We start from the raw sequence: 13,955 nt of genomic DNA, 5'->3' as shown, positions 1-13,955 counted from the left end.
CTTCGAGGGGTAAAAAGTATAACTATTGCACTGTGTTGTACAGCTGAAACTAATTCTAAAAAATGTGTATTTCATAATAAAAAATAATTTAATAAAAAAAAGAAAATTGTAAGGAAACTACATTTGTAGTATTTATTGAAAAAAACCTGTGTATAAGTGGACCTGCACAGTTCACATCTGTATATGTTATATATAATATATGGCAGCAAATAACATATAATTTGTGTATTACATATGTTATTAATATATAAATAATGTATTACATTATTCTAGTACATATTATACTATATAGTATATATAACTCAATATATAATTATATATTATATTACATATAATAATATATAACACATTATCATTAACATAATATATAAGAATTTAATAAATATATTATATATATATATAAATCACAGTTCCACCATGTTAACCTGGAGACCCCTCATAATGCCATAATGTTTTCACCTATAAACAATACCTACCAATACTAATATATCAGAGAGGGTAAAATACCTATTATAATTTTGGTTTTTTTGCTTTGTACCATGTTCCTCTTCACTCCTGTGTTTGTCATTCTTGCTGCTCAAATATTTCCGGCTTTCCTTCTTCTGAGCTTGTTATTCAGGCCCTTTGGAGTTTGACACACAGGTGCTCGAGTCTCTGCTTTGCCACCTATAAGCTGTGTGGCTCTGGGCTTTGTAGCATAGAAAGCAATAACTCAACCTGTTTCCAAGGCTGATGGGCCACAGGAAACTGGTCCATGGGCGTTAGGTAATGTTACCATCGTTGTTGTCAATGTCATGAGCTTTTAATGGCAGCCACTAGAATATTAACATAAAACATTCTAATGACTAAATTTACTAATCATATATGGATGATGGAATATATAACTTACCATGGTAATCATAAATTTTATCATTATTCACTATTGAAGAGCAGCCACTGCTTACTGATTGCTTCTACTTGATTTCTTAGTGCATTTCTGTGAAGCACCTTGCAAATCATGGTTCAGTTAATTCTTGTGGTATTGGTAATATTATTATCTTCATTTTTGTGGAGGGAGAACTAAAGTTTTGAGATATTGTATCTTTCTTGAAGTCATGGTGAGTAAATGATGGAAGGTTAAAACTTGAAGTTGAGGAGTCTAGCTCAAGAGCCCCTACTTGTAGCTATTATTCTTTCTTGCTTTCCAACAATGTACTAATATACTAGATTGAGTCATAGCATCTATACTATGTGCCACCATAAATAATATTTCCAGGACAGACTGTGTCCTGCCTGCCCCTCTATCTGCAACATTTCTGCCCCAAGGAGGGGTTAGTTGGAAGTGCCAGTCATCAATTGATTTTCTGGGAGCTGTGGGTCTCAGTGGATTTATCTTCCTCTGAGGTCTCCGTAGTAGTCAGTGTGATGGCTTAGTTATCTTATAAGTGGAATTCACTAATGTGTCAGTTTCATCCTTGTTTTTATCACTTATCAACTGAGGATGTAATAGGCATTTAATAAACTATTATTTATTTGCCTATTTGTCTTTACAGAAATATTCTATGCACACACAGGCAAATGTTCCCTTTCTTATTTCCAATTGGAAACATATTATATATACTGGAACATACATTGCATTTTATATTTGGCTTTCACAAAAGTTTTCTGCAATTTGCCTTTGTCTTTTTTCATGAAGATATTTTAATTTGTATTTAATCTTATTTGTCTATCTTTTCCTTTATGGTATCTAAGCTTTTTCTCTTTCTTAATAAGGATGCCTATATTTCAAAAATAAAAAGAAGGGTCCCATATTTTCTTTTACAATTTTTATGGTTTATTTTTTTTACATTTCAGTCTTTATTAGGAATTTTATTTTTGTCATAAAGGATTAAGTAAGGTTTTGCCTCTATTATTATTTTTTTAAATGAGTAGTCAGTTTCCATCCATTATTAATTCATATTTTCTCTACTGAATCTAAATGCCACTTTTATCATATACTAAATTTCTGTAAGTATGTGAATCTATTGTGACTTCCTCTGTCTTTTTCTTCCTGTGTCAATATCAAACTGTTTTAATTAATGAAGCTTTCAAATATGTTTTAGTAGCCGGATCACTCATCTCTTGGTATCCTGATAGTTTGGAGTAGGTGATGACCTGAGAGGCCATTGAGCAAAATTTTGTTGTTTTACTGAGGAGGGAGCTGAGTCCCTAAGAAACAAGTGACTTCCCTTAGGTCCCACCCCCAGGTGCCTGCAGAGCCAGAAATGAACCTGGGATGTAGGATGGAGTGGATCTTGAACCAGAAGATGGGGCTTTAACTCAGTCTATCACAGTAACCCTGTAAGTCCTCAGAGCTTTAATGTTTTCACTGGTAAGCAGTACCTACCTCACAAGGGGCCCTGAGGAACACATCAGACACCTAAGATACCCTGGTGCATCACCTAACATGCTACTAGCCACAGAGGACATCTTGAATGCATTTAGTTTACTCTGAGCATGGCCTTGTGAATCTAATCCAGTGGTGTGTCCCCATATCACTCTACTCAAACATTTCATATCCATGCTGGGCCTCAAACATTTGATGGCTGAAAGGGACTTGAGAACAATCTTTCCTAACAATTTCTGAAGGATATTATTATGTGTTTTCAGAAAAATATGGGTTCTGTGGTTAAATAGTTGTGGGGAAAGGTGAGTTAAATCAAGTTAAGTGAGATCTTTGCTATGGGACTTCAGAGACTTTCGTGTGCTAACGTCTGCCGTAAATCAGGAGGGCTGCATTGCCCAAGTTGGCTTCATCATGGAACACACCTTCACTCCCCCATTTAATTTTTTCACAACACTAAGGAGGATTTCAAAGAACAACTTCTACTTACTTCAGAGCAGTATGTCTCAAACTTGAGAAGAAATTCCTTTTAAAAGAAAAAAATTAAAGGAACATTGTAGACACCCAATATTGCTTTATGTAATAATTATTACTTCTGTTACTCAATTAGGCTCAAAGATAAGACTAGGCATGCTTATAGCTTTTACAGAACTATGAAACCAAATAAAAATTACACACTAAATGAAAATATAACGTCAAAGCCTATAAAATTTAAATTAGTGATATTAACTTTATATGGAAAAGGATTGTGTTTGCTGGATGTAAATTTATACTTGATATGAACATGGTGCCAACTGCTGTGCTCAGTTGCTAGTTCATGAGCTCTGCATAGTGGTGTGCTGTGTGATAACCTAGTTTTCTCACTTCTAGCAGTTTCTGTAGTGCTGTTGAACCCTTTGCTTGCATGGTTACTATGATGTCCCATGGCCAAGATTTGGAGGGATATATATCCGAGAAATAAGTTTTGCTGTGGTTTCTTCATTTCACCCCAAAGGAATCTTAAGTGCAAACACAAAGGCAGATATTGAAACCTCTTAACAATCTTTGATTAGAAGGAGTTATTTACATAATCTAGAGTAAGTTCACTTTAATTTTGAGGTAATCATTGCAAAGAAAAGACAACATGAAACAATTCTTATAGCAAACTCACGCGTCCTTGAACACAGGTCGTATCGTTTAGGACTGTGGGCCCTGATTTGAGAGACATGACTTGAAAATATGAGTTTAATCTCATTTAAATTAAATGGCTACAGTTTCTAATTTGTTAGTCATTTACAAACATGTCAGACATACCTGGATGGAGGTTACTTATTTGAATTTATTGAGAAACGCTGAGCTTGAGATCACAAAATTGTTACTTAATCTTGGTGCTAAGTTATCAGTGATTTAAGTTTTTTGTCCTTCAGTGATAGTTTAGAAAGTTTGTGGCATATCTAAGTAAGATCAATATTTAAAATTTTTATGTTAAAATGAGTTTTAATGTTTTAAATTAATGTGCTTACTTGAAGAGAATGTGCAATATGCATGATACATGGTGTTTTCTTAAACTTGTTTTTGGTAATAGTAAATGTTTTGAAGATGGGCTTTTCAAATGTTAGGAAGTGCTAAGATTGATAGCTTTGCAAATTGGTTTTAAGTATTTTGAATTTATAACTATCATCATATTGCAAAATAACATTGACTTTGGAATGGCTTACTTCCTTTTGTAGTAATTCAAAAATATTATGACAGCTACAGTTTTATAGTAAGCATAAAAACTGGTGAGGTAAGTTCAATGAGGTAAGGTTAGTGTTGGAAGTTTTATTAACAAAAACTTTAAGTATTAACACATGAGTTACAATTCCCATGTGTTTTCAGAAATTTGCTGGAACTGAATTGAACATTAAATTTTGAACTTTGGACTAGTCACTTAAAACCACCTAATTTTAGTGTAAGAAGTAGCCAAAAACTTAAGTATGAAAACAGGCTTTATAAAGTTGGCTGGATTATTAACCCACATATGATATGAATTCTTCCATGTAGGTGATATGAAGCACTCTTAACCCAGCGTTGTTTTCTTCAAGTAGGTGGCATGTGGGACGTGGGTATAATTTTTTGACAGGTAGGTAAGACAGAATGCATCTTTACAACTTGAAAATCTCGACTGCGTTATTAACAAGCTGGTGATTGTAATTTAACTTTTATAAACACAGAATGTGGTTATACAATACTAAAAAACCCTGAATTTTATTTTTTGAATTGAAATTGTACAAGAGAACAGACATAATTTAAGAGAAAGGTATACTGTAAATTATGAAGCACTCTATAATACAGCCATTATTGTTTTTGTGTTATCTAAATATCTTAAAATATAATCTAGGCTTTTCCCCTGGTCAAATGTATAAGCTTTTGGTCACTAGATGAAAGCCAACACACAAAAGTGGGATCATATGTCCTTTCTTTCCCCAGTCAGCATCACTCTATTGACTGCAGTGATCAACAAGAGGGTAAATACATCTTTGACATGATCTAGCCACCTTGGAGAGCTTAAAGGCCTAACTGAAATGACCATACCTCTTGTTACTCATGACTGCGAGGGAAGAGAGACCTTATAAGTACAGATTGAAAAACAGCGACCCTTTTAGGAAAGGGATTTCTCTCTGTATTCAGTTATATAGATGTCTTCTCCTTACAAGTTTTGTTAATGTGATTTCAAACTGTTGCTTCTAAGTGGGAGTAAATCTGTATATGTGCAGGTGTCCTAATTAGTCTTCCGGAGCAATGTTGATATAATTACCAGACTGCTCATCCACACATAAGTTAGACTCTAGTCCACGTTCTCGTCTCACGAGCTTCCATGTCCTGTAGCCATTTACACGTTGGAAGTTTTCTAGCATCTCAAACTGTATATACCTAATACTGAACTCTTGATTTCCTGCCATCCAGTCTGATTGTCCCCCAGCCTTTCCCAGCACAGGCAGTAATTCCACTATCTACGGAGTTGCTCCAGCCAGTCACCCAGGAGTTATCTTTGATTCCTTCCTTCCTTTTACCCCTGTACATACAAACTCTCAGTTCTGCCAGCTGCCTCCTGATTATATCTCAAAATGTGTCTCAAACAGCCACGTTCTCCCTCTCCACCACCTCAATCCTAGTTGTGGCAGCCATTGTCTCTGGTTGACTGCATCAGCTTACTCCCTGTTCCCCGGCCTCCATTCCTGCCCCCTAGCGTCTGTTCAGCGAACAGCACCAAATTGACCAGCTCTTGGCCAATAAAAAGACTTGATTAAACATTTACACCCCAAAATAAAAGAAAAAAAAAGATTGGTCTTTTCTTTAATATTTCCCTGCTTTCTGGTTCAACGAGGTAACCTAGCTATACTCATTTCTACAGCTCTTGTCACAGACCTAAAGATCAATCATTTCCACAGAGTTTTTTTTATTTTAGTGAGAGATCGCTTTGCGAGACCACGATCTAGGTGTTTAAGGTGGGTGATCATCGTTACTGGTCACTTTTTTCTAAGTCGTTTCGGTGGGCAAAGCTAGAAAATAATTTTTTAAAGTTAAAACTTTATCATATGTTCATACTTATTAGTGTTACAAGGCTTTTTTAAAAGACCCAAATTTATTAAAATCTGAAATTATCTTGAACACAGTGGAGTAGGTATAAAGCACAACTTATTTAAAGATCAATAAAGACATTTAGTGTTCCAAGATCATACAGTAAAGAATGACTACCAGTTAAATAAATCACTTTACTAAATATCAAAGTGTCAGCTCAGGTTGATTTATAATAGTTGATATATATTTGCTAATTCATGAATTTTATTATTTTGTATGCACATAAGCACACATTTTCACTAATAAGCACAGATATCTACAAATTAACCTTTTGTCAGTCCAGTTTTTTTAGAAGGATTTTACATAAATTCTTAGAGTTTACATTTGTATTACTCCTCTCTTTATCCTAAAAATCTTGTTTACTAATGATATTGACATAATACTTATTTGCTTATACCCACCCCCAACTTCACAAATGTAGGGTCCAATAAATCATAGACCTGGCAGCCTCATTAAAAGACTGTATCCCTAACCTAGAACAATGCCTGACACAAAATCAATTTTTCATGTTTGTTGAATGAATACATAAATTCTAGTTACTGGAGCTAAGAGTACCTACAGTGAAAAAAAATATGAAATCAAAATAGCTGCACATGTCAAAGAATAGAAGGACATAACCCAAACATCAGGTAAAAGATGGAGACATCCTCATCCATATAACAGTTTCAGATGGTACAGCTACTGAAGAACATTTTTCTGAAAGGCAGCTTTTGCTATAATTAGAGATTGGTGTGAAAGAACTGTAAGAAGCAATAGTTATTCTGAATTCTTTTCAAAAAGATTCCAGGAAAATCGTGCTAACTGAATCACCAAGCCAGTTAGGTCATTGACACTTACGTGGTTCTCTTTGGTAAAGATCAGTAAATGGCCTCTGCTGGTCAGAGAAGGGAAGGCCTTAGGACTCTTGCCCTATGACCTCACCTCCAGGGAGTATATCACAGTTGCTCCTTGAAGCTCCAGCTCTCTGTCCTTTTGAGGCTGAGAAGGGTTCACAGTAGGTCATTGTGATGGTATTTCCTGTGTTAGGGCTTAGACAACCTTGTTTACTTGGGCCAGAATCCTCCTTGAAGCATCTATATGCAGGGAGATTGAAATCTAGGATTGAAACTTTGGGGTTTACTAGTTGTGGACCTGCATTGCCCGGTGTGGCCGCCATGAGCCACATGTGGCTGCTGAGCACCTGAAATGTGGCCAGTCCTAATTGAGATGTGCTGAAAGTGTAAAATAAATGCTGGATTTTAAACACAATACCAAAAAAGAATGTAAAATATGCCATTAATTATTTTCATGTCTATTACATGTGAATAACATTTTGGATATAGTGGTTTAAATTAAATATATTATTAAAATTAATTTCACCTTTTTATTTTTACTTTTTTAACATGGCTATTAGAAAATTTAAAATTACAGATGTGGCTTGCATCATATTTCCATTGGACACACAGTCTTAAATCTTGTTCCTGGAAGAGTAGGAGTGTGTGTGCAACACTTCAAGCCAATCCATACATCTCAAACACCACTCGCTTCACCAAGGAAAAATCACTCCTCACATCAATTATGTTAATTGACCAAATTTCAGGTGTTCATCAAATATAAAGAATATCGAGGCACTTTTGTTAGCCCACCCTGGCATGTCAGCTTTTAATTAAAGTCTTTCACAGGTTAATTAACTACCCTGGAGAATTTATTCCCTGTTGGGAAATACACTCAGCCACCCGCCTACCCAGACACCCCTCCACACAGACACACATATCATACAGGGAATGCTGAAATATTTTAAAGTAAATGACAGACAATATAACACCCTGGTACATGTTAGAGCACAAAACCTTATTTGCTGGTTCTCCACTTTTCCTGAGGGCTGTTGATTAGCAACCTTTATTGCATTCCTGCAGTATATAAATCACTGGGCTAGAGGCTGTGGAAAGCAGAATAATAAAATATAATAACAATAGCAAAAATTTATTGAGTGTTTCTGGGTGCCAGGCATGGTGCTCAGGGCATTACATGTTATTTAATTTAATCCCCAAAATAACTTGATGAAGAAGGTACTGTTATATCCTCATTTTGTTTATAACCCCTGAGTTTCGTTCCCAACATTCGGAAGGACTATGGGTAAGTCCGTGGCCATTGCCACGAGTTGCTTGAACACATATATTTGTAATGCAGTGACTTTGGCAAAACAGAGTTGTCCACTTGAGCCACTGATCTCTATACAAACTGAAGTTCAAGCCAATGAGATCCTTCCTCTTCAATCCGTCTTTTCCCCATAGTCTTGATCTTTAACTTCTGTATCTGTTCCCCAGGGTTCTGTTGCCACTTCATTTTAGCTCTGACCTTGACTCTCTACCATTTCCCCCCTTCTTGGGATTTGGGATGAAAGGATAGGGGAAAATAGATTTTGAGATTTTACACATAGAAGGAGTAGAGGGAGATAAAATGGCCCTATTTCTTTTAGGGTTATCTCTAAGACAAACAAAACTTACTAGTTTTAAGGTGCCCACTTCTTAGTAAAAACAGAGGAAATTATTGTAATAATTTCTGAGTAGTTTAACACATCATACTATAAGTCCAATCCAAGTTGAGGGTTGAGGGTTGGTGTGTGTCCTCCTTCTTGTGGTCCCTTGAGGTTTTTTTATGGAGGTTCCGCAATCTTGTAGCTCCATCATTTGGGAAGTGTAGCCTCCAAGAACTCCGAGGAAGCAGAAGAGTGTATATGGTGTGTGTGTGTGTGTGTGTGTGTGTGTGTGTGTGTGTGTGTCTGTGTGTCTGTGTGTCTGTGTGTCTGTGTCTGTGTCTGTATGATATGGACAGGAAGTGATGGATGTGTGTCACTTTTGCTTACATTTCACGAATAAAGAAAACAGCCCCATCTTCTGGAAAGGCGGCTGGGAAGGGAGGTCTTCCCTGTGTTCAAGAAGGAAGGGAAAATTGGATGTGAGTGAGAAGCAGTGGTTACTACCACAGCAAGTTTTTGATTTTAGGTTATTTCCAGTGTTTGTGTCTTCGGAAGCTGTATATATTATGCATACTTCCAACTTTGAAACTGTCTTTCCATTTGAATGATTGCAAGTTGAATCAAATTCAAATATGCCCTTAACCCAAGTCTACTATTAGGAAAAACAAACAAACAAAACTTTGAATGTGAAATAAAACTATATTGGGATCTTTTGTGAACGTTCCAGTTTCATTTTCTTTGAAAGTTGTTCTTTGTGATAGCATGTTTATTCAATTCCTGAAGCGTTGTCAAGTAAGTAGTATTTAATCTGTGAAAAATTTCAAGTGGCCCCTTTTTCTCTCTCAAGTGGTTTTTCTTTTTTTTTTTCCCCCTCAAGTGCTGCTGTAGTCATTTTAAAATTGAAATGAACCGTTTGATTTTAAAAAATTATTTATGGCACATCAAGTAGCACTTAGTGTTCTGTCACAACATTGAAACTGTTTCTGAAGGCCCATGTAAAATATGGCAGAAAGGTCGGGAGGCTTATGTATAGAACTTCTACAAACATACCTCACCATTGGAACTGGTTATAATTCCTGGGTGCTGACATGAAGATTAATAATGTTTAACTCTGATTTTGGCAATTTTTGCCAATTTCATTGCCATGGTCCTTTGCTTTCAAGTTATTACCTGGAACTGAAGTGATAACAAATGTTTCATGTTTTATACTGCCAGATAAAAGGTTAAATTTTCATATATGCTCTTAAACACACACACACACACACACACACACACACACACACTCACACACGCACACAAATACACAATTGGATCAGAAATAAATGAATAATTCTCATAAAATGAAAAGATTGTCCTAGTTTTAACATTAAGTGACTAGTTCCCATGTGGTTAAGTCATATGTAAAAATTGGGAATTCAACCTATGGGTCTTTGTGCTCTGACTATATCATACAGTTCTAATTTTCTTTTGTTTTTCTGGGAAATGATGGTGCTTTTTGCTTTGCCAAGTTTTATTATTGAGTCAACTGCCAAAGTTTAAGAGAGAGAGTCAAGGACCCTTAAAATTATTTGGTGTTGAGTGAAGAGGCAAAGAAAAGTATTTCATATTCCCAAACATTTTAACTTTTATGTCTCTACCTGATGTTGGAATATAATCTAAACTTCAAGGCTTTTCTGATTCTTTTCAAAATCATGTACACTGTGGAGTGAAGTCCAAATGTTAGTGAGGGGAACTTTAATCCTACTCATTGACACCCAGTTTAAAACTACATATTCTAATTTTTAATAGACTATATTCTTTCTTGCCTGATCATCCCTGTATTTAAACTTCTGGGCGCCTGCTTGTGGTTTTGCACCATCTGGAAGTTAAAATTTGACTTTAGAAATGATGTCATACTTGCTTGCTGCAAACTGGGCTAATGTTGGTTGAGAATTGGATACAGTTCAGGTCAACGTTTTGTCTTTAAGGAAAAAAAAAAAAAGGCCCTTAAGCTTCGTTTCTTGATTGTAGGAGACTGCAAAGCTGTGAAGATAGAGTGAAGGTGATTGAAGGGCACGATTCAAATTCCTTTGAAGCTAAGTACATGCTTTTGGATGCATGGAAAATAAACTCCCAAGCAGAAGACCTCAGCTGGCACAGAATCCCTCCTGCCATGTAGCGTTTGGGTGTTATGAGTAGTGTGTTGATCACAACCATCCTTGCTCTCTGTTTTGTTCCTGGAGAAATATTCTTAAAGCTAGGGTTGCTTTTTATTTCTTCTGAGCTCAGGAAGATGCAGCAGGGCACTGATAGATCATGCATGGTGAGAAGGTGCTGCAAATGTTTAGTGTATTACTCATCAATACAGAGACTTTTTTTCTAAACTCTTTTCAGCACCACTTACTACCTCCTGTATTGTAATTTATTTATACCACAGTTTTGGATATTGGGCATTTCCTTTAGTCCAGATATAAACCATCAATCTTTCATATCTAGAATGCAGGACTAATGGGACCAGTTTCTTTTCAGAGTCACACTGAGTCCTGGTCAGCCTGAGTGCAAATCTTTACAAATGAATGTAACTCCTTATAACCAAGCTGTAATCTGGAGTGCCCAGCATGTCCTGCCAATTTCCAAGGAACCCACCAAATGCCATTCTTTATGTATAAACTAAACATCCTATTTTTTCACCCGTTATGATGAAAACCCAAAGTCGAGTATCAGTGCTATTCTAGATTGGTAGGTGAAGATAATGTTAAACAAAGATAGACCACTTCAGGGCTGGCTGAGTAGTGCGTTGGTTAAGAGCTGGCTTGGGATGCCAGAGGGCCCTGGTTCGGATCCCACATATGAGGGCCAGTGACACTGCCCTCTACAGCTAAGATGCTGAACAACAGCTCAATTTGGAGCTGGGCGACAGCGTAGGCTGCAGCCCCTGCTGCAGTGAGTTGCCATGGGCTACCGTGTGTAGCCAGCAGCCGCTGTGAGCGGCCGTCCAGAAGCCTGCGACTGATCTGCCTTGCCAGAAAACACAATTGTGGTGCCAACTTGGTCCAGTGAAGCAACGTCCTCCACAACTAGACTGAAGAACAAAAGGGCAGCAACTTGTCTATTCCCCTTCCCCTAATTCCCTAGCGCTGTTCCCATCCCCCAATTCCCCAATAAAAATCTGTAAAATAAAAAAAAGACCACTTCAGAATCTGGGATGCTTAAACTTTAGTGCAACCACCATGACTGTTCATTTAGTGAAGGGAAGACCCCCATTCACCTTCCTGGCCCCTAGATCTTTATGACCATTGTGTGAGAAGAGGCTTAGGCATTGGATGTTTGATGAATCTGTACTTCTCACCCTCTGCAGTCACAAATGTCCATTTTCTCCCAGAATGCAGTCAGGGTCATTCTGCCATGTGGGCTTAGCGTACCTGCTGTCATCCTTTCCCTTGATGGGACCTTCCAGCTTCATGCTCCTCTCTGGGACTGAAACTAGAAAGACTCTACTCACCCGCCTGCCCATCACCTTTGACCTTTAGAAACACAACTTGGATACCTTTTTCTTGGAAAGGGGTAAGAAAAGGAGATTCTACCCCAATAACTTTTTTTTTATCTCTAATATCGTTATTCTTCCATGATGTATTCTATTAAGACTGATTCCTGCCTTTAAAATCATAAAATGTCAGGAACTTAGAGATGATCTGTTCCATCCTGTTGGATTTCTGAGTGGAGAGATGAGGCTGGAAGGCTGGGTAGGGGCAGTTAGTCACTTTCCCTGATTCTCGCATCTGGATGGAAGCAGAGCCCAGCCTGAAACTTAATGTCGTCTTTTCATTGTTTCATATTCAGCTTTTGGACTCTGTGTTCTCACAACACTTATATATCTATTTATTTTGGCTTATTAATGTATCCCTGCATCCTTTTTTTAAAAACTTTAGTCTTTTATTCCCCCCTTTTCATCCAAATTTTACCTGCTGTTGCTATAATGAGCAAAATTTGCTGTGAGATGCAGCAGCCCCTACATACCCCTGTCTTATTTCTTCTTCCCCAAGACAACCCATTTTAACTCTTTTTGCCTGGTGTTTTGTTTTTGTTTTTGTTTTTGCTATCTCTAAATAGCTTGCTTGTGTCACTACTCCCTGGTTGTCGATGTAGCTACTATCCATCAAATCCCTGGTCTGGAGGGTGCGGAACACAGCCTTCCATCACCCCAGTACCCCACATTACCCATGTAAATTTTTTTTACATGTGGTCTTTGGAATGTTAAATTAAAAAAAATAAAGCTTATGTTTCCTCATTTTATTCTTGACATTTGAAAAAGCAGGAATTGTAATAATTACTTTTGAGCTAAGGTAGAAATAGGATTTTTAGGATTTTTTTATTTTTTATTTTTTTTATGCTTCGTCTTTTTTTCCCCCTTTTAGTATTTGGAAAACAGTCTCACAGGCACAGGGGATCAGTGTGCTTTGTCTCCCAGCATCTGCTTTCACAACATGGAGACACACTACTATTTCATAGCATCTTATCTCATATAAATCTATAGTAAAAAATGTATTGCTGTTCAGATACACATGCAACAGGACTTTGCAGTAGGTACAGACTTAAAATGCATGGAGTCGACTTGCCCATGAGCAGTGGTTTGGTCATGCTGTGCTCAGACAGCATACTGCTGTTACTGATGACCTGTTTCAAATCACTGCCTTCTTCCTGTTTCCTGATTTCAGGTAGATGCGCTGAGATTACGACTAGAAGAGAAAGAATCTTTTCTCAATAAAAAAACAAAACAGCTGCAGGACCTCACAGAAGAGAAGGGGACACTGGCTGGAGAGATTCGTGACATGAAGGATATGTTAGAAGTGAAGGAACGAAAAATCAACGTTCTTCAGAAAAAGGTGAGTAGCTGACATAAGCCCTTCATGTTGGGAATTGGTATCATCCGTGCTTTGTCATTTCAGAGAAGTTTTTTGAGCATGTTGAAAAGAAGAAATTATTTTTTAAGAATTTTAGATTAGGAAGTATAAACTTTAACTTACTGATGTTGAATTTACTCATGGTTGTATCATGTCACATGGCCTGATGACTTTTCTATTTGATTACCTGAAAAGTAAATAGTGATGATATTTTTTCACTTTCCATCTTAAACATAGAAATAATTGTAAAAATTTAGATGAAAGTCTAAAATAATAAAAAGTCAAAACAGCTGATCTTTCCTTTTTCTTACAGAGAGTTGAGCAAAACCAAAGTACAATAAAACCTTGGATTGTGAGTAACATGGTTTGTGAGTGTTCTGCAAGATGGGCAAACATTTCTAATACATTTTAACATGGTAAACAAGCGATGTCTTGCAATATGAGTAGTTTGTTTCCAGAATGAATTATGCTCGCAAACCAAGGTATTACTGTATTTTGCATGTCTTAAAGGTATTTTAGATGCATTTAGATGCATAAACTTTAGTATTAGATCTTATCCTGCCAAACCCATACAGAATTTCGGGGGTGGGGTGGGGTGGGAGGGGTTGTTTACACCTATCACTTCGTTGGAATCAATGAGAGAATATATAGTAAA

At 36.9% G+C, this 13,955-nt stretch overlaps 1 protein-coding gene across 16 annotated transcripts in view; it reads left to right on the top strand.

Annotated features, from left to right (window-relative positions):
* ERC2 (ELKS/RAB6-interacting/CAST family member 2) overlaps positions 1-13,955 on the top strand; it is a 974,141-nt gene that overhangs the window by 404,358 nt on the left and 555,828 nt on the right. For all 16 annotated transcript variants that reach the window (XR_002125344.1, XR_002125343.1, XM_019654364.1 and 13 more), the window contains one exon: positions 13,115-13,282. Coding sequence is in view for 14 of the 16 variants with exons in the window: in XM_019654364.1 (XP_019509909.1) it covers positions 13,115-13,282 (168 nt within the window). In the remaining 2 variants the exon portion in view is untranslated. The remainder of the gene's footprint in view (positions 1-13,114; positions 13,283-13,955) is intronic.

Source organism: Hipposideros armiger, unplaced genomic scaffold, assembly GCF_001890085.2.
Source record: "Hipposideros armiger isolate ML-2016 unplaced genomic scaffold, ASM189008v1 scaffold_220, whole genome shotgun sequence".
In the NCBI taxonomy this organism is placed as follows: domain Eukaryota; kingdom Metazoa; phylum Chordata; class Mammalia; order Chiroptera; family Hipposideridae; genus Hipposideros; species Hipposideros armiger.
The sequence above is the reverse complement of the archived record's forward strand: the minus strand, read 5'-3'. Positions and strand labels throughout refer to the sequence as shown.